Raw genomic sequence first — 22,047 nt, 5'->3', positions numbered from 1 at the left:
TTTTTTGTTGTCTTATGTAACAATGTGTAGCTAAATTGTCCGTGTTAAATAAATAAACAAACACATAAAAGTCTCTTAAAAGGCTACGCGCGTGGCCGCTGAATTACAGTATGTCACATTCAGAAACCCGAAACAGCCATGTTCAGCAACCTCCTCCATAAAAAAACATGGTTCTATGAGGTTTTTCTTTGTACTCACTCAAACACATAGTGAAATACAGCTGCCCTATAAACTAACCAGACAAATGGTTGTGTATCATCTCTTACAAACTGTATTCACATGTCTCAGAAGTGCAAATTACAGTCGCTTACACTTGCACACACACACACACACACATACATAATTTTCCTAAGCCAGGCCCCAGCAGACAGAGGCCCTGCTTTGACCCCATACTTTGACCTCATGCCACAGTTAATCAAGGCCTATTCAACTAGGATTCCATAGTACTTCAGCTCTGTCACTCTTTCTTTCTATATCTGAAGCATATTTGTCACTCCCTCCCGCCATATCTCGCGTTCTTCTCTCTATCCCTTCATTCGTATTCTCTCTGGCTGTCCTCTTTCATCTTTTTTCCCCTTTCTTGTTTTTTTTTTTTTTTATTCCTTGTCTCTTTCACATCATCTCCATTTCCTCTCTCTCTCTCTCTGTCTCCGGCGTTTTTGTTCCATCAATAAGCCTCGGTTTCTTTGGTATTACAAAAAAAAAAACACACACACACAATTAAGACATCAAAGCCTGCAGTGGCCCAGTTTCTGTCTGGAGCCATATCTAAAATTGAAATTGTTTCCCCCCAAAATGCAGTTGCTGCCCTTTTTTGTGTTTGCTAATAATTGTGGTAAAGTGCGTCTGCAACGTGATGCTATTTGGGATGGGCTCTCCTCGCTATTGTTGAGCTTATCGGCGCCTTCTAAACGAAAGTGTCCCATATGTAATGGAGTTAAGAGTGGATTAGGGGCACTTTCAGAAAGCGGCCAGAATCTTTCATTGCTAGAAAGCCCCTCCCTCCCTTCCTCCTCTCTGATTCTTCTACACATTTTAAATTCCAACACTTTCATCTGTTCCCGGAGCAGCGTGTTTTGTATGCAGGTTGGACGTTTAGGTAGCAAACGTTACGGTTGACTGAGATCACTCTTGTTTGATTGAAACTATGACTGTAAAAAGAATAGTTTTTAGCATGTAATTATGCATGCATTATGGGTATCATGAAAAGTATGTGTTGTAGGTGAGTCATTTTTTTATACTCATCCTTACCGCCTCTCACCCAGTCCTGCCAGTTTTAACAACCATATAAAAAGCAGGTAACAGCTATTTAGTGGATTTCTGTTGGCAGTGACAGTTGTAATAGTGTATATGCAGTAATTACAGCATGTATCTAACTTGTGTTATGGGTCATGACTGGTTTCCAATCTTTAACAATGCTGTATTATTTTAAATGTGCTAAAACAGAACAAAACATTACCATTGCCAGTATTGTTTTTTGTTAATGCATGTTCTGTTCACATTATAGACTTTGAGTTGCAAAATACAGACACATTCATATGACTGATGGCAGTCTGTGAACCTTTATTAGAACCGGATATCAAAAAAAATAATGATATGTGTGATATGATACTTGCATTTCAGTACTGAAACTGTCTTTTGGTTTTATACAAAACCCCTTTTTTCATCTCAAGGGTAGAGAATAGACTGGTTAGGTTCAGATTGGGGAGAAGAGCACCGCCTTTTTTTCTGGTACTTCCCACCTGTTTCAAAATGCTATTTAGTGGTAAATGCAAATGAACAGCAGTATCGACGAGAGACACAAGGGAAATAGAAACTCAACATTGACCTTGAATCTCAGTACTTTTTCTGTAACCACTAAATTTGTTTCTGTAGTATTGCAAACTGTCAAGTACTAAAAGTTGGCATTGAATGCTTTGTCAGAATCTTGAATATTGTTTACTTACTCTTCTTATAGTCTGTAACCAAATATTTCCTGATTTTAATGATATTTTTTAAATTTTAGACAACAGTCTGTGCTGTATGCTGTGATGCGTTTTAGTTTGACTGACTTTGTTGTATCAAAGAAAAACAGTCTTTTAGAAAAAAGAACAGTTTTAATTCCACAAAGTAAGGTATTAAAAAAAGTCTTGTTTTGGCTACTCAACCAAAACTTAAGTGTCTTGTGGGCACCAGAGTTGAAACATTTCAAATTGTGCCCAGCCTTAAATCTGACAGATACTCATGTTTGGAGGATTTGAGCCGTTATCCGTGAACGTTTGCATAACTGACACTGTAGAAGCTGCTGACTGTTGCTCAGTGAGGGTGAAGAGCGGCAGTTTGATGTGAGAGCGTGGCTCAGAGGTTAAAGATGGTGGCAGGGCCCTGTGGTCGTGAGGCGCGGCTCTTCTGATGGGATGTGATCTGAGTCAGACGGCGAGTGCCACTTGCTCTTAACACTCGGCTGACTTGCCGTTTTCTTGAGCAGTTGACTGGAACGAGGTCACAGCTCAGCCTCTTCCCTACTTAACCACCCAGAGCCCAGTACAAGACCCCCGCCTATAATAACCACACACACATATACACACCTACACATAGCCATGGACACACACTGCAAAATCACATACCCGTGAGTGCACACAATAAATTGTATTCCTCCTAATTATCGTTAGGATAATTACAATTTACAATGCAAACACCATTGTAGTTTCTTCTTCTTACTGTTGTAAAATCAACAGCTCATTTGCATTTCCACCACATTTCTGTCCTCACTTTTTATTACTGGAAGTTTTTCTAAGCTGTCCCCATCACAACATGTAGATGCATGGAAGCATGAGGTCCAGGTGAAAGTCAGTTTAAATCATTTGGGTTCTTTAAAAAAAAAACAAAAAAAAAAAACTGTAATTTTCAATAAAAATCAGCAAAAACCATAAACAATGAGTTTTAACCATCCCCTACATCAAAGACTAAAATGACAACATGATGAAAGCAGGGTACAGGATGAACAAAACTCCCATTCTTGCTGGAATCTTGCATCCTCCAAAAGCCAAACCACATGTAAAGAGAGAGACAGTCCTTTATCATCAGCCAATTCTTACATCTCAAGAAACAGTACTTCCCCTTCAGCTCTGTTCCGAACATCCAGACACACTGACATGCTGTGGCTGTGCAGCTTGGGCATATTTTTTTTTTCTTTTTCAGGGAGAAACATTTAGTTTGTCGTGTCTGTTCGTCGCATCCCGCTTATCTGCTCTGCATATTGTTAAGGCGTCTGTATTATTCTGACAAGGGCCACACATACCATCAACAAAACACATACTTTGTGTCTGCTTTCGCAGTTATAAGGTCTGACGTCTCTTTTTTTTCTGGAGCTGTATGAGAGTAGAGATGGCGAGACGTCGCCCCGGGTATGTGGTCAGGGGGCAGTGCCAGGCCACAGCCATGCCCATTAAGAATAAATCTATAATAGTGGTTGTGTCTGTGGGCTTGAACTCACTGACAATACAGACCATCCCTCGATCACAGACACCGCAACTCTCCAAGCAGCTGGAAGGGATTATATGCAGGGGTGGAACACATTTTACACTTCCAGTGACAATGGCGAGAGTTGTCTGGCTGTTGTTTTTTGCAGAAAAAAGGGGTTCTTTATCATCGGACCGCTGCCGCTTCCCATTTTCCATTTTGCGGCTCAGTCCGTACCCCTCTGGCTTCCATGCTCTCCCACTCAAATATTTTTGAGAATCCTAAACCAACAACAGGCCTCCAGTGACTCTAAGTCTGCCTTAAAAATACATATAAAGCTTGAGTGTTTCTGGAGTCCAACACAGAAGAAAAGCTAATGTGAAAAAGGTGTAAATGTTTTACAAGAAATGGAACACGCGCTTAATAAGTAATAAATGAGCGGCAGCGGTGATGTCATGCGCCAGCTTCGGGTACGTCGTGTTTAGGTGAGGGTCACTAGGAGACTGAAACACAACACACTCAAGAGAGGGAGAGAGAGAGAGAAAGAGAGTAGTGGACCTCAGCCCCTTCCTGTGTGGGAGCAATAAAGGTCCATTCCGCTGCTCTGGTCTTTGATGGACCTCGCTGTAGTCACTCTGCATGACATCATGGTTGCACGGCTCTAATGGCTGCACAAAGGGGCTGTGTGTAGGGTCCCAGGAGAACAGTTAAGGCTCTCTAACGTCAATCAACCCTCAGATGGATGGGGGAAAAGATTCTTTTTAGCCAAAGCTGTCTCAAGGTAGCAATTAGGACAAGTTTTACTTTTTTCCCCCCCTCTATTACTGGTAGTTCAAGGAAGTCTAACTAATGTGCAGAATTAATCCAGTTGTGCTTTTGCTAGAAGATTAGCACACTGTTCTTCAACTTTGTGTTTACTGAACTATTCTACTATATTGTAATATTTTAATAAAAAGTTTTTCTGTGTTTTATTTGCTGCTGTTAATAAAAACTCAACATTTTAAACTGCTCCAGCAGTTCAAGGGGCAAGTTCCCTTTATTTTCTTGGAAGGCTTTCATTCTGACACATTTGCAAGAAGTATTGTTTTGATTAACAGAAGCAGAATCAGTGCATAAAAACACAGGGAAAGTCAAAGCAACAAAGCTGTGTTTTGGGTTGATGGAATTAATATGGTTCTAAGCTGCTGTTATAGTACATGTAATGAATGTTTTTGTTGATGTTTCGTCTTTTATTTCTTTCTATGGCATTTATTGAGACCGTTTTCATTTGTTAAAACAGCCCGTAGGCCATAATTTGAAAGCTGAAAGTACGTAGTGTGATGATGCTTGGGGCCTGTGTATGTCCTGGCATGTGTGGGGCCACACAGGAGATGAGCCATTTAGAAGGTGGCAGCTATAAATGATAGAAACGGTAACATTAGATTTAAGTTTCAAGAGAGCAGCCTCCTAATACAGACGAGACGTTGCGGTTGAAATGCCTCGGGGGCGCACATTTATTTTAAAGCTCCAAATAATCCGTGTAGGGCTTTAATTGCATCTGGTGGTGTGATCTTACAGCAACTCAACACTGTGTGTGGACAGACATGTACACTGTAGGAATTTCTGTGAAGTGTAATGACACTACCTTTTTCACAACCATGCTCTGTGCACAGATCAGTTATCAGTTAAGTAACCAAAATAACTCGCACATTAGTCATTACACTCAGCGGCTACTTTATTAGAACACCTGTGCAATCTAATGCAATCCAATACATCAGCTCTGCCATAAATTCTACTTTTACGAAGCTTATACATTTTCAGTTTTTGTTGACATTGTCAGAAAGGTGATAATTCTACTTTATGTTTATTATTGAGGTCATAGTGGGTGGTGGTGTTGTACTGGAGTGCATTATATTGAATGGTGTTCCTAATATTTTGTGCGCTCCATTAACATACATGAGAGGGGCAAAATATTTGGAACATTAATACAGTCATATTCTTATTCTTCCATATTACTGTACTTAATTGGCCTTATGGACATGATTCACAACACTATGTGTGATGCAGTAAAAACAAACAATAAAAAGCATAATTTCCTAGAGTCATAAAGATGGCAGACATGGGTCGAACAGCATTTTGAAAAAATGTTTACAGCTTGTTTAACCTGTTAAAGTATCAGATTGTTAGGTTTGGGGTTCATTACAATATTTTTTTATTTAGCATGTTGTGATTGACAGCTGTCATTTTGTGCTGAACGGTTTTAAAAGAAAAAGAATTTGGCTAAGGTCTGCTAACATGTGAACAGCAGCAGAGACCATTTCAGAAAGCCTGTAAAGAGAAAAACATGTCTGTTTTTGATTTTTTTTTTTAAAAGTTTGCACGCCGATGTTGCTGTTTTTATCCATTTTGTATCATTGGTAATGGAATATCTTTGGGCTTTGGACTGTTTTCCTAACAAAATGAGACAATTAAAATGTGGTTAAAATGTGGTTGGGTTCTGGAAAACCAGGATGGACGTTTTTTACTAGTTTCTATGATTTTATAGACCAAACAAGTAATCAGTTAATCGAGCCAAATTTGATAAACACAGATCTCACTAACCATTGTGCAAGCAAGATCTTGCTGTAGATGGTGGTGGTGAATGGATAACACAGAAGAGTTCTAATATTCTAATGTGTTGTTATTTTAAAAGGTCTGTTTTGCTTCTGAAAAGAGCAGAGGAAAGGAGGAGCAGATTGTTACAATTCAAACACACTATGAAAAATATATATAGTTAGGAGGAGATTTTTAAAAAGACAGAAAAGTTGGAGAAGACTGGTGTGAGAGGAGAGTGACATTATGGTTGTAAGAGCTGCTCTGTCAGTGGCAGGCAGGGAAAGCCCACAGGAGTAGCACTGTTTCCTATGAAAACAGTCGTGCTCATCCACACGTACACAAACTCAAAAAGACACAGTTCTACACACGTCTGCTCCCGAACAGAAACACACGCTCAAGCATGCACACATGAAATCCATGCATGCATTCAGGCACACACATACACACACACACACACACGAGAGAGAGACACAAGAAATAAAAATACACATGCATGCTGCAGACCCAACCCTACGTGCGCACACACTCCCATGGATGCCAGAAACACTCAGACAAACACGCGCACAGACACTGCCGCTCTGAGGTGAGACAACAGCTGAAAGTCACTGTGCATATTCCCTCTTCACTGCTGTAAGGCTTGCTGCCTTTCATGCCACTGATAGTCTTAATATCCTTTTTTCACTTGAACAAAAGTTTCTGTCAAAACACGCACACACAAGCGCCAGCAGTGCTTGCGATGATTCATTTTATCTGGTGTGGCACAGCATGGGGTGAGTGCTGGAAACCTCCGAGCTGTCTAGAATAATGTCTTTTTCTACTAAATTTTATCCACCGGGGGAGAGTAGAGACAGTATGATATTAGAAGTGAGTGACGATATCCATGGTGATATTTTACAAGAAGCCATAGTTAGGATGTATTAGTTGTCTCTAATGACTTTATTATAATAAATAATAAATGTATTCACTTACAGGTCATTCATAAGCCAAATGAATGCGTACACTAAAATATCTCTTGTTGGTTGCCAGGTTGTGAGCTCATATGTAACTGAAGAGTTTCTTTCATTTATATTAGTCTTTCTTATTATTAACGCCCTTATGAAATGTGAAACTTCATACTGTCAGTCTCACAGCAGTGACATCTGTGTTGTGAAAATAATGTCTTAGCATTGTGAATTGCCTGCGCACATCTTTTCAAATCCAGGCAATGAGTAATTCTTAAAACATTCGGAGATTGATTTAACTTTGTTAAGGATATATTGTCCCCTTGAGATTATTTTTCAACAGCAACCAAAGGAATCTGCGCCCCCATGAGTAACATTAACGTTATTAAATCTTTCGCAATGCTTTTTGAGGAGACAGTGGAAGAATATTAAAAAATTTTAAAATCCTTTTTTTTTAATATTTTAATATTTAGGCAATAAAACTGTTCATTTTGACAGTAATTTGTGATGAGATGTAAAGATATGACTTGTCAAGTCATTTAAAAATTGTTGTAGTGGTTAAAATGCATCTTCCTGTTTCTTTATCCCGAGTGTGACTTTAAATGTACATGATGGATTTACTAGCAGACGACCCCTAAGTCCATCCCCACACAGCTGAACCACTTTGTGTATCGTGTGCGAGCTCCCACCCACGTGTCTGTTGATTTGTGCTCGTTTGTGCGGTATGCGTTGTTCAAACAGGTGTCTTTCAAATTTATAATAGTGTTGTAATTGATCCCAAAGGGTGTCTTACTGTGAATTTACCCAGAAGGCCACAGAAGAGCGGGCCCATTAACACAACCCCTGTGTGAAACCCAATCCCCCAACTCTGCTGATACGTGTCCAGATAAGACTCACACAAACCACAGGGGTAAGATAAAAGTTTGCACTCATTCCTCCCATACTTCGCTGGACCGCTGAGATAAGTTTGCTTTTAAAAGGAAGTGATTGTCATGAGGTGTCAGAGGTGAAAGGTGATGCGGGGTTATCATTAGGTTTCATCATGACCTGATCCTTGTCCTTACCTCTGAGGGGGCAGCTGGTTAGGTGTCGTCCCCTGTCAACAGGAGATTTGTATCCCGTCCACTCACACTTTTTTTACTCTTCACATTCTAGCTTGAGACTTTTTCAGTGTCTTACCTTGAAGCGAAAGTAATTTAAAGATGCAGAAATTAATTGTTCCCAAGAAAAGTGCAGTTCAGTTTTAGTAAATGGGATCTATAACAATGGATTGTAGAGTAGAACGGCCTATTCTTGGCCATGTTGTGCCACTGCATAATGGAAAGCCTTATTAAGGAATTCTTAAAGGGTGTTTTGAAAGAATACTGTAGAGATAACTTTCTCCGAGTTAAAAAAGGTGCCCTTGAACTGGAAAGCTACTGGAGTTCCACATGAGGGTTTTGCATTGAGGAGCGGTGCGCTAGGATTTGATGTCTCCTTTTGAAGTGTCTTTATGAGCAAAGTCTGTGCTCTGACTCTCTGAATCGAACTAAGCCCGTCTTAAGCAGAGGCCTCCACTGTCTCCGCTCTTCCTTCCTTTTCTCCTCTGTTCACTCCAGGGACAACTCCTTTCTCTTTTTTTTCACCACCGCGTGTGTGTTGTCATTGCATACTAATAGTTTATGAGACCTGCTCTGCTGCCAAGATTATTCTGTCTATTGAAAGGGGATTGGGTTAAACACCTAAAACGAGCTGATTAACAACAATAGTTTTATTTGTTTTTTGGTGAAATTATATTTTATTCTCTAATTTATTCTGGCTACTGTATGAGATACTTGGAATGATTGCTGATCATTGTCCTTTATCTCAATTTTCCATTTTATTCTATTTATTATGAGATTTGTTTACTGGTGTCTGCTTATCAATGTATTTGACTAATTACTGAATGTGAATTTGTCTCTGGTGTGTTATTTGCCCAGTTTTTTTAAGTAGTTGTTGTAGCCTACAGGTATAGTACTGTATGATGTAGCGTTTAAAAGACTGCGGTTAGTTGATTGATAGAAAGTTAAAGGGTAACGAGATTTTATAATTGATTAACTGTCAAACATTTGCTGGTTCCAGCTTCTGAATTGTGAACGTATCCTGCCTTTTAATCAACTGATTCATCTGTAAGAACAATAACTATTAGTTGCAGCTCTATTTTACTTATTTGTCTTGGTGTTTCTGTGAGACCAAAACTACCAAAACGCCACTTCTATAATACATTTTGTAATGAGATAGTGCAGGGTTCCACTACTGTTTTACAAGAATATATAAAAAAGAAAAAAAAAAAAACATTACCCTTAACAGTAGATTGAAAACGCATCCATTTATCAACCCAGCCACTCATAATATCTGACAACTGTAAGCTACACTCTCAGCTTTTCAGGGCTAAAACCTCTTTGAGGACTTATTTATTTAATTCACCATCTTTTACATGTTTGTATATTCCAGCAGTCTGCTAAAAGCAGCAGGTGGCACAGGATATATAATCACATATATCAGTTCTGTGCAGAATCTGACACCCACAAGCAGACAGAGACCCCCAATGTACTGGATGTACCAATCGAATGTCCTCCACAACATGTTATGTAACACCTCCAGCACATGAAACTGTGTGTGTGTTATTCAGCTGGAGCATTTCAGGCACTCGTGTTGTACATTGTACTGCAGGGAATCTTATGTCCTACATTCCCAGTCCTTGATGTTAAATGCTCCTTGTTTGTTTCGCTCCCTCAGTCTGGAAAAGTTTGAAGCCAAGCCTTCCACTCATAAAATTTTTTTTTAAAAAGATATACACAGACAGTATGTAAGGAGAGGATTGTGAAGGGGTTTCCCACTGCTGTACGCACAGCTGGCATATCTACCCGCGAAGGGTCACATGTATGTGTTGTAGGGGTGGGAGCATGTGTTCTATTTCCAGAGTCAGTCCTGAGCCACTTTAATCCCCCCGCCTTGCGTCCATCGCCATGGGCAGAAGAGAAGGAAAGGCCCCCCAGCCAGCCCATCCCACCATGGGGAGCAATGTTCCTGAGATTGAGTTGCAAGTTTACTGAAAATAGATTGTGAGTGGAAGAGTCTTTTCTATCTGGCAGACAGAGGGTTTGATAGAGACGATCGCAGCTGAGGAGACAGCTCTGTTAGTGCTGCGCTGCAGGGGAAAAGACTAGGCTCAGGCGTTCAACTGAGGTAAGACCTCATGTTGTGTGTGCGTGCGTGTGTGTGGTGGCGGTGTGCACATGCTGCCGAAGCTGGTTCCAAACAAATGATGCAGCTTTGTCTGTGTCTTTGTGTCTTAGAGACGCTCTCTCATTTCTTGCAAGAAGGGCTTTTCCAGTACAAGGTGGAATTATGGCAACATAAAATTGACAATAATAACTTGTACTTATGTGTCTGCTATTCATTTAAATAGTGCAAATGACACTCATTTTGAGTGTCCAAATGACTCATACACTATGGCCACTCAGTCGATATTATGCAAAATATTTATTTTCTCCTGTGATATTAATAATAAAATAATGTGCAAAATATCACAAGTGAAGCAGAGTCATTTTCTTTTTTTTTGCCCAAAGCTTTGAGCACATGTTGCATTCACTGTGTATTTGTGTAAATAGAGTGTGAAGAGCAGGCCAGGGGTGAGTGTCTGAGTGTGAATTGAACAGTTTCATGTGGTGGAGGGCTTTAACCTTTTGAACCCACTGAATCCACCAGTGGATCCATCATTCAAATGCAGCCAAACATTGAAAACCCATATGAGCTTCATTTTTGATATTCTAGTCAGGCTCCTGAGTCAAGTTCCCATGACACCACATATGTCCTGCTGAATTCTGCCGGAAATCTGTATAAAATGATACTGAAGACGTCTAGAATTTTCTATTTGATGTGATGGTAAAGGACCATGGTTTAGAACATTTCCCTCAGTGTAAGCATGATATACTGTAGCTTCAAGCAAGTATATGGCATTGCTGATATTTTTCTTACTTTGAAGCTATTTGAGAGGAATCAAATAGGTGAAAAGAGATGCCAGGAGCCACAGCAGCAAGTTGTGTGCATGTCTGTACGTGTGCAAGCTTTTGTATGTCTACCTTGGTGAACTTGCACATGTGTGTACAGTATATGTGTGTGTACAGTAAACTGTGTAATTGTTGTTGTGTGTGTTGGTCTGTGTCCAATCAGCTCCTTCATTCTCACAGCATTACAACCAATTTTGAAGTTTGATACCAGTGTCTCTTGGTAGTTTCCGAGAACTCATAAATTTTGCCTGTACATGTTTTAGTGCTCTAATACTTTTCCTGAAGTGATGTGTTTGTTTTTCTTTTGTTTGTGCACATTAATCACTGTTGCACCAAGAGCATGATGTTGTGTATTGACTGTACAAAGTTGAGGTAAGGGAAATTGGGAAAGAGCAAAAATGAAGGGATGTGCTCAAAAAGTTTATTTTAGCATACATAAAGGGAACTTCAGTTTTACATGTCAGAGTTAATTTAAATGTCACAGAGTACTACACAGCCTGTGAAAACAGTTCATGTATAATGTCTTCTGTAGCTCAAGAGGAGCTTTGTCAACTGTAGGTAGGGAAGGTCTAAAGAAAGATGCTATTGAGTTGCATTATGGGAAGTGTAGGATCCATGTTTGTTGGAGCTTTACCCACAAGTAATAAATAAAAGTCAGGATATCTCTGTCTTTGCTGCAGCTTGGATTTGTCTTCTTTTTGTTTTGTAAGTGCCCCAACTTTATGGTCATGTTATACTAAAATGCTGGAGTAGTCCTTTAATTTCCCTCATATTCTTTCACAAATACTGAAACATGCACACAAATATTTACAATATGTTATTATGTTTACCAAATCCAGCTGAGTTTCTTAATACCAAATCCAATTTATGTGTACCAAGTCCAGCTCACTCAACATATTGTACCACTATAATTGTTTTGGTTTGTAGTCTGTGTGTTATAGTCATGGCTGTTATGACATCTTTTATGACATCTTTCTCTTATATGTCTCTACACCAAACCAAAAAAAAAGTATCGTTTTTTGATTACTCAATAGATAATTTGTATAATACTCAATTATGAAAATAATTCATACTTGCAGTGCAGGGCATTGTTTGCTGTGGTGTGTATGTCTGTATGTTCTGTATCCCTGTAAACGTAGCTAAGGATAACATACACCTAGACTATCTTTCCTCTGTCTTGACCGATCCCTGCAGACAGAGACAGTGTTTTTCTGCTGCAGTACTAGCTAAATTTAGAGCCAAGAAGTGTTTGTACTATCAGACATGTCTCATATGTGGTAACTTAATGAAAACACGTCTGGCTACATGAGCCCATGTGTCTGCCCCGTCAACGTTGTTCTGTCTCTCACCCCTCTGCTGTTGGTGTCTTAGTGCAGGGATCCACCTTTTCCTCCCCCAGCGTAATGTCACTTTAGTCAGACAGATTGCTGCTTTTACTTTTCAAATTTTTTTTTCATGAGAAGGTGTTAATGGTGAGCTACAGCAGCTTCTGTTCCATCCAATACATTTAGCGTCTTAGGATAATTTATATCCTGCCCCCTAACATTTATCTACTCTGGAAACAGCATGTAGCTAGTTGTAATAATTAGTCTCCCCTTGCTCTCCTCTTTTAGCAAAAGGCAAAGAGGGGTCACTTTCAGATGAATTTTATCAAAGCTGTGTTTCAGAGAGGGAGGGAGGCAGCATATGAAGTGAAGACTTCAGGCTCCAGTTGCACTGCTGCTAAAACAAATGCTGTCTCTTTATTCTGCTGTACTGTTAAATTTTGCATTGGAGTTATGCTAGCGCCGAACATTTGGGAGCCAGCGGGGCTTGTTGAGAGCATGAATAAAAGAGTTCCTGGGGTGGAGTGGTGCAGGATCCTGCTGCGCCAGATTTAGATCTGAAACAGAGGGGAACAGGAGGGAGGAGAGACAGAGAGAGCAATGAATGAGGGCAAAAAGAGCTGCTGCTAGGGCTGCTGACCATCTGTATTGAGTACCAGAAGTCATAATATCTTTTTTTTTTTTTTTTTTAACTTTCTGCATTCATCAAATTGTTCAAGACAAACTGCATGACACCAGGCCCGTCACGAGAATTATTTTATCGACTTGTCGCGCGATATATAGACGTGACCTCAGTATTGCCCATTGTGTTAACATGCATGTTTGTTTACATAAGAATGCCACCAACATTTTACCCAACGTGATGCCAGAATAAACAGCATAATTTATTGCGTGTGGTCTACCAATTTCAGGCAAATAATCCGTCTACCTGTTTCAGCAGTTTTCGCTAACCACCGCTAAGAAAAAACCCAGTACATAGACGGCACCTTGGGGTATATGAAACAGGCAATTTACCGCTTGTTTTTAATATCATTTGGCAAGCTGTGACAACAAAACATCATTATACTCTGAGGGAACATTACCAAGTTGCTTCATGTTGATTTTGAGAGACTATGCATCCCCACAAACCTGGAAAAAGTTAGAAACAGTAGTGAGTGAATGCTGCGTGTCGTTACTTTTCAATAACACTTTGCTTTATGAGTTGGAACGGTACCCGCACCCTCAAACTCTGTTCCCCAGAGGAATCACGGCTAAATACTACCACCAGCTGACATAGAAGAGCGTAACAGAACATAAAATGTACAACCTGAACAATACTTATGTGATGGTCGTAAATTTTTGTTTTCTTTTTTTAAGACAAACAGAAAAGGACTAATGTGTATATAAATTATTTAACTCATAAAATCCCCTTTTTTGTGAGCATCACACTCTCCCTGACAAATGAAAATGGCTCCTGATATTTCTAGAAACCCAAAATTCTCCCAAAACTCTTCACTCCCACTAGTGAACATATGCTGGGGGTATGTGGGCTATGTAGGTAGGCTTCAGGTATAGTGTAAGTGAATAAGGTGAAGTAGGGGTTACCATGTTAACTGTAACTGTGGCATAAAATGATCTTAAAATGACAATAATATCATTTATCGCAATTACTTCTGGGACAATGTATCGTCCAACAGAAGTGGTTATCGTAACAGGCCTACATGACACATCTGCACTCAGATTTAATCTCCCTGTTTGTATGTGTAACCAACTCATCTCTCTCCTTAGCAGACCTGGCCCTTGTTCAATAGTTAATGTCATCAGCTAACTATGCCGCACCAGCTAAGCTGTGTGACGGGTTTGTGTAATGGGGTGTATGATGTCGCTTTGTGACCTGTCCACGGGTGTATTTGTGTGTGTTGATGTTCCAGCTGAACTCTCCGATGAACTCGGTCAGCAGCACGGAGGACATAAAGCCCCCGCTGGGCCTCAACGGCGTGATGAAGGTGCCCGCCCAGCCCTCAGGCACGGCCCTGTCGCTCACCAAACACATCTGCGCCATCTGTGGGGACCGCTCCTCAGGTGAGTGACATCAGACTGTGATGAACAGCTGTATGACCATATGTGCTGTAAACACAGGCAGCATCGCAAAATAAGAAGAACTGAAAGCAAAACGAAAAATTGATTTCAAATAAAATGACATTCAATGTTATTCTAGATTTTTTTTTATCAGTTTTTGGTTCATTGGATTGAAGTATGCTGGGTTATATACTGAATTATCAGTTTATTTGACACACCTGCATGAACTACAATAATTCCAGCATTTGAAGAACCTTTCAGTTCTGTTTTGAGTCAAGTATATTGAAAAATATTTAATATTTTTTCCACCTCTACCTTTACTACTTTACATGCAGTAAAGGTGGAGTAAATGTTATGTGACCAATCAGACCATTTACTGAAAAATGAAGAAACTGTTTATTATGAGTAAATTAGTCAAAGCAATTAAGTAAACATGTTGTGTACAGTTCTTCAGGAAGTTATCACCCTGCTTGTCTTTTGCCAGCTTGTTGCAGTATATTTTTGTGGCTTATCTGTACTAAATTACTCATGATGTCAAAGTAGGTTTTTCTCAACAAATTGTTATGAATAGATTAAAACGAAAATGGTAATATGACTAATGTTTAATTCAATGGAAGTAACTATTTAAAGGTCAAACCCTAACTAGGGATTGGTATTTATACTTGTGGGGAGTCATTCATCTGGGGAAGGGTATAAAAATAATTTCTCAACAGTTGTGATTACACAAGACTCCATCATTACCAAATGAAAAGAAAGTGGGACTACCCTTCATCTTGCTAAAGCTGGTGTTCCAACCACACTGAGAAACCTCCAAAGAAGATCCAAAGATGAACTTAGGTCAGAGAACAGCCCCACGGACCGCTCTGGCAGAACTACATACTGCAGCTTTTTGCAACTTCCTGGAAGGACAACAGTCAGTGGAATTCTTCACAAATCTGGGTTAAATGGCAGAGCGGCCAGAAAGAAGCCACTCCTGAGAAAATACACAAGAGGGCAGTGGCCATAAAGGCACATGAAAGAAATCATGAGGCAAAAGATTGTATGGTCTGATGAAACCAAACCTCAATTCAACTTCAACTGAAATAGAGAAGCGCTGTGTCTGAAGGAAACCAGGCACAACCCATCACTCATCTCATAGCATCCCTACCGTGAAGCATGGCAGTGCTAGAGTCACCATGGTGTGGGTTTGACCTTTTTTTTTTTTTTGCAGTGGGGAATGTTCCTATAGAATGAAGACTGGAGTCAAATACAAGCAGATTTTGAGAAGAACCTGCTTTGAATGCAGTATTCAAGGGTTTGTCTTGATACATGATCACATGTCAATATTACTGTGATGAAACGCATAAGGAAATGAATGGAGACAGGGACATTTTAAACCTTTTGGGACCTTTTTGAAGCATGATAAGTTTAGATTTGAGGCCACTTTCATGCCCAAATGAGCCTTATGAAAGACAGAAACAATCAGTACTCAGCAAAATATTCATCCATGCAATGTCTAACTAGAAACTACAAAAAATTCTGCTGTATTTAAGTCTTTCTGATAATTCTGTTGTCGACAAGGCTGTACATGGATTACGTATGTTGCTAGTGTGATTTCTGACACATTATATCTTGCCAGTTGTCACACTGTTGTCAGCTTCCTCTTTCCCTCCTTTTTAAGATCCAAAATGTCTCGTACCATACTTGAAACTTTGTGAATGTCCTCATTTTCAGTTTCAAGTGAGTCATTTTACTTTTACACAGATTTGCAATAGCCCAAGGTTCCTCACGTTGCTCTATAGGGTTTAACAAATGCAAAACAGTAAATACCATTATCAGTGTTCATCCTTAGATCCATCCATCTTTTTGGCTTTCCACACAGCACACGCCTACCCCAAGATTCTCCTAATCATGGGCTATCATTTGGTCAAGAGCTAGCTTAACCACTTTAACCACAAGAACATTTAACCCATGGCTAACTGTTGTCATGACTCACACAGCAGTCATCTTTGCAGTCGAGTAACTCCTTTTTTCATACAGCCAACAAATAAACCTGCGTTTAAATATTTTTCTGGGGATAATCATGAAAGCCCAGGGATGAAGCTGGATATAAATAATAATAATGATAATAATAATACATTTAATTTGTACCACACTTTTCATTCATAGTGAAACTAAAAATGCTACAGTATTAATAACATAGAACATACAACATAAAGAAAGAGAAGAAAAGAAGAGTTAAGATGAAAAAGCCTTCCTGAATAGAAAGGTTTTAGGCCTTTTTCTTTTTTTTAAGAGACTAGGGTATGTGCTGCCCTCAGATGGTTAGGAAGGCTGTACCACAAGTGTGGTGCAGCAGAGCAGAAGGCTTGACCCCCCATGGTGTGGAGCTTAGTACTGGGGGCCCGGAGGAGCAAGCTGCCGGCAGATCTGAGGGTATGTGTGGAAGTTTGTGGTGTGATCAGCTCCTGTAGGTAGGGAGGCGCATGTCTGTTGATGGTATGTCAGTAGCAGGACTTTGTAGTCAATCCTGAAGGAGACAGGCAGCCAGTGCAATGACAACAGAATAAGTGTTATATGTTTGTGTTTTCGCACTCTCATCAGGATCCTGGCAGTGCTGTTCTGAATGCACTGGAGCTTCTGGATGCTCCTGCCAGGAATCCCTGTGAAGAGTGCATTGTAGTAGTCCACTCTTGAGGACAGAACAGCGTGGACAAGTCTCTCTGCAACTGACAGGGTTAGAGAAGGGTGGAGTTTAGAGATGTTTTTAAGATGATAGAAAGAAGTTTTGCATAGATGTCTTATATGGTCATCTAAGTCACTGGACAGTTTTAGTGTCATCCTGCGTCATCAGTGCTCCATGGACCCAAGGGGGAAAAACAAAACAATGTTTAATAGCAAGTCATGGTTCATTTCACTGTGCTGGGAGGGTTTATTTATCTTCTCTGGTGGTCTGACCAGCAAAGAACTAACAAAGAAACAGTTTGAGCAACCCTGGAGAATTTCAATGGGCTTCATCCGTCATAAATAACAAAGGAGTTGTTGGGAACATAGAGACGATATGTCCTGTACTACAACATGATGTGAGAACAGTACCGTAATGCAAATCCACAGGGCCCTCCTGCAGCCTGCTTTAAGAAGGCTCCTCTTTTCTTCTCCAGCCACCTCAGCATAACCCCCAAATGCACTCTGTTCACTTTAACAGGTCTTTCATCATAATTGCTCTTTAAAGCTTTTAGAAGCCAGTTCCTGTATTCTGCTTGTGTGGTTTGTATATGAGGTCAGACAAATGTTTTTGTTCTGAAGTCCCTTGAAAAAAAATGAGAATACCAGATTAACAATGTGTCCTGTATACTAGACAAACCATCTCTGTATCGCTCTCTCTCCTCAGGTAAACACTATGGGGTATACAGCTGTGAGGGTTGCAAAGGTTTCTTCAAAAGGACGGTGCGCAAAGACCTGAGCTACACCTGCCGCGACAACAAGGACTGTGTCATCGATAAGCGCCAGAGGAACCGCTGCCAGTACTGCCGCTACCAGAAGTGTTTAGCCATGGGCATGAAGAGAGAAGGTACAGCACATACCGTTGAGGATAAAGTCCCACTTACCCATTCCCTCAAATCTGTACTAATCCACATAGGCACACATGAAAACACAGATAACAGCTCTATTTTTGGAAATCAGTAGAAGTGTAGTGCAGTCAGAAGTACATAAGATGAATATTTTTGTTGTTTTTTGTGACCAGAACCACACAGAATACATGCATAACATTTAGCAAGGCTGTTTTATCAGTGGGTATATTTTAGGGCCATACACTCTACTGTATTTAAAAATGTTCTGCTCCAAGCACTACTTTGGGGTAAATAATTCTACTGTGGCAGCCCCAGGAAGCCAGTATTGCTAGATGTGGAAACAGAGTGTGGGCTTATGAGAACTGGAAGTCCTGAGGGAGCTGAGTGATGTAGACTGGAGAAATAAAAAAATAAGAATGGAGCTGTGTGAACTTCGGCTTCCACTGCATCCTCTGGATGTCAGCGTTTCCGCTCTTGTGCCTCTAATGATTTGTATAAACTTGGAAGCTGTGTGGAACAGCCTACCTAGTTATTGTGAACCAGCATGTTTTCCCAAACACACAGATGTTTTGTGTGCTTATTTTACGAGATACTCGATGCACAAAATTTAATCAGAGTGCTCAAATTGAATTATGTCTTGTAATTGCACAGCACGGTGAAAACGTGCGCCACATTCTTCAAATTAGAGGCTACTGATGGAATGCATACTGCTCCTGCCACCGAATGGATACAGGGCTTTAATCAGCCACATGGTGTCCATGTAAATGTGGCTAAAATAAATTCAATCTGAAGCAGGTAACTAAAACATATACATAAAGATGCTATATGTCATTTTTCTTGGGTCTATATCAATGCACCTCCTCAGGCAACTACAGCCATAAAATTAACAAGTGACAACTCACAAGCTCTTTACTGTTTACTGATGCTGCTTTTCACAGGTTACTGACAACAAACATTGCATTCAACTAATCCATCCCTATTGTATAATTGATAGTTTTGAGAGTCAGGTAGTTTATCCTCAAGATATAGACAGCATGCAATCAAACATTTCTGCAAACTTTAATCACTTTGCTCCCAACACGGATGGGAAAAACCTTGTCCTCTCACAGCAGAGACTGTGGGTTATGAAATTGCCCACAGTAACATTTGCATACTAAAGTTTCAACTAACATGAATGTCATACTGAAATCCTTCTCAGCCACAAATCATGCTAGTTTCGGCTTCCACAATGACACTACTTTGAAGTTTGCATATTCAAGACATTGTCATCTCACCTCCCTTTACAACTTACAGATAGTAAGTTGAGTAAGAGTCAGTTGAGTAAACAGAAACAAACTGACAAAATAATATTTTATGTCGCCCCAGGAAAGTCGTTTGAGGTTGTGATTGGAGCCTTGAAGGGAATGGGTGTTGTTTAGGATCGGCTATTTGTGCTTTTAATCATGTTCTATTGACCAGATCGTGCAGGTGCAAGTTCAAATTCCAGTCAGAATAGCGCTGCTCTACTGGATCATTACCGACACTACGCCCAATGTTATGACAAGTCATCAGAATACGAAAACAGCCATACACAAAAGAAATCAAGAACTTTTTTTTTTAAGGCCTTACACTCGTATCACCATGAAACAAAAACAGGGCACAATGTATATAAAGACTGAGGCATTTTCACACAAACATTTCCTATTAGTGGTCTGCATGATTGATTGCATCCTCTTCATATCCTCTTAATGAATGAGAGCGGCTCTTGGGTAATGGCAGTGTTGAAAAATGTTGTGATTGTTTGATGCCACACTTATTGCTCCGCAGTCTTTGAGAGTGACTCTAACGTGTAAACACTGAGTTGAGAAATATCGTCTGTGCTTGTGGGGCAGTACAGTAGAGCACCTTAGAGGAAAGATTGCAGAGCATATAAAACCAGGAAGAGCTGTTTTGTGTGAGGGGGGGAAGAAGAAGAAGAAGAAGAAGAAGAAGTAGAATAAGAAGAAGAAGAAGAGGAAGAAGAAAAAAAAACAGGCAGTGAGGTGTGAATTTTAACACTCCACGAGGGTGTTAAAAATGTTAGCGCTCTCAGCAGTGCTGTTAAGCACTCTTTCGCACATTGAACAAATCAATCACTGCCTCCCGCCATTATGGGCATCGCAGTTACAGAATCCAGTTATAGAATGCATAGATTATACCGAGCGGCATAAAATATAACCACGGGAGCTGAAGAGCAATGATGATAGCAGGTGTTAAGCACGTGTGTATGTGCAGGTGCACATGTGTTGGATGTAGCTTCACCGTTTAAAACTGAAAAATCGAAACTGCGAAGAGAAGAAGAAAAAGAAGTGTTTTTTTGGGTAAATACGCATTCTATACAAGGCCAATTTGTCTTGACCTTTACTTGGCCTCCCCTCCCCTCCCTCTTGCTTTTATTTATATCATTGTAGGGCTCTTTACTCCTTTCAAGGATATTATCATTTACTGCCTTTCGCCTCACTCACAGCACTGCCTAAGCCTCCCCTTGCACCCCGAGGGCTGTGGTTAGAGAACAAGGCAGCAGTAGCCCAAAAGGCTAAGCGAATCCACAGAAAAACAGGATTAAATGAATTTATGCTCTCCCAGTCAGGAGAGGAGAAAGAGGAGGGGGGAGAATAAAGCTAACATGATTTCAGCCCTCCTCACCTCTCCCTGACTCCAACACAAGTATTCTACCCTTGGGTTGACCTCCACCGCCAGACAGCAGTTCCTCTAAAGTGGGGCCCCTTTCCCTCTCCTCCTCTAACAACCCCTGCTTCCCTCCCTCCCCCCCCCCCCCCCCAACAAGACCACGGCCTCTCCAATTCAGGACTTGGAATTGAAACCAGAGTAAGGGAAACGTAAGAAGACAGATCATCCTGCAAACTGTGTGTGTGTGCGAGTGTGTGTGTGTGTGTGTGTGTGTGTGTGTGTGAGAGAGAGAGAGAGAGAGAGAGGCAGGGCGGTTCTCCAGGTGTGTATGTAAGCTCGCATGCTGACAGTGAGTTTCCAAAAGCCGTTTATCATACAACACTGTTATGTCCAAACCTTTTACAAATCCATGTGTGTGCAGGACAAACTTATAAAAAGCCGCAGTACTTTTTTCTGCGGTGTCTTGAATTAAGTAAATTATAGCCTTTTGAAAAGACAAAACACACACACACATGCATCTTTTCCATCCTCACTTGAGGGTGGAGGTGCGGTTTCTCTTGCCTCAGCCACAGTGAGTCTCGGTGTCTGCTCAGCACACAAACCATTTCCTGTGTCTCCTCGCCAAGCCAATCAGATGACAGAACCAACACGGTTCTGCTTCAACCAGTTTTTATGTGCGACATGGAAAAAAAAAAAAAAATCTACAGGACAAAGTCTTCATTGATTTGTGTTCAGGTTTTTTTTATTTAAGCTCTTCTGTCACACACAGAGTATCTGGCGGCCACGCATGGCGTAACGAAGGAGTGACAGACCATACATTATTTATGTGTCTATAAATGATTTGTGTATAAAAGGAGCCGGCTGTTTGTCATTGAGCACTACATGAAAAACACATCTCTTTGATAAGGAAGCTGAGAGAAGTCCTTGAACATTTCCATGCTGCTGCGTTGTGCATAATGTAGGTCTGAGGTCCCGAATATATTCCATCCGCACTGTCGAAGCAATTATTGATGATTGAACTCTCTTGGATATGTTTACTGGCATAATACTTACTGGGTCATGCACTATTCGCTGGCTCACAGAGACACACTGAATGCAGCAGGCACATGCACATGGAGACACTCGACATGGGCAAGCAAGCACACACTCAAGCATGCACATGTGTATTGTATTTACATGTTTGTGCAGATACAAACAAGAGCCAACTATGTGTTCGGTTAACTACTGATGTGCATCAAAGTATGGACAATTTGTTTTCACAAAATCAGTAGGAATTCAAGCATTCATTCAAATAAGGAATTCAGGGCTTGATGAGAGAGGTGAGACCATAACTGTAACCGTACCCATAACAGTAATGTGCTGTGAAACCAAAACAAGGAGCTAAAAGAGGCTAAAAGGGTAAAGGTCAAATGGGTAACAGCTCTCTGTTGGTATTGCACTAAAAGTAACTACTTTCACATTACCAATAGTCATTTGA

The 22,047-nt window shown here is 40.4% G+C and overlaps 1 protein-coding gene across 4 annotated transcripts in view; it reads left to right on the top strand.

Annotated features, from left to right (window-relative positions):
• rxraa (retinoid X receptor, alpha a) overlaps positions 1-22,047 on the top strand; it is a 105,540-nt gene that overhangs the window by 68,400 nt on the left and 15,093 nt on the right. For 2 of the 4 annotated variants that reach the window (XM_042396073.1, XM_042396071.1), the window contains exons 4-5: positions 14,223-14,373; positions 17,741-17,920. In XM_042396073.1, the coding sequence (XP_042252007.1) occupies positions 14,223-14,373; positions 17,741-17,920 (331 nt within the window). Of the gene's footprint in view, positions 1-14,213; positions 14,374-17,740; positions 17,921-22,047 lie in introns of all 4 variants that reach the window. The other 2 variants (XM_042396072.1, XM_042396070.1) reach the window with 1 other exon arrangement.

The sequence above is a fragment of the Thunnus maccoyii genome, chromosome 19 (assembly GCF_910596095.1).
Source record: "Thunnus maccoyii chromosome 19, fThuMac1.1, whole genome shotgun sequence".
Lineage (NCBI taxonomy): Eukaryota > Metazoa > Chordata > Actinopteri > Scombriformes > Scombridae > Thunnus > Thunnus maccoyii.
The sequence above is the reverse complement of the archived record's forward strand: the minus strand, read 5'-3'. Positions and strand labels throughout refer to the sequence as shown.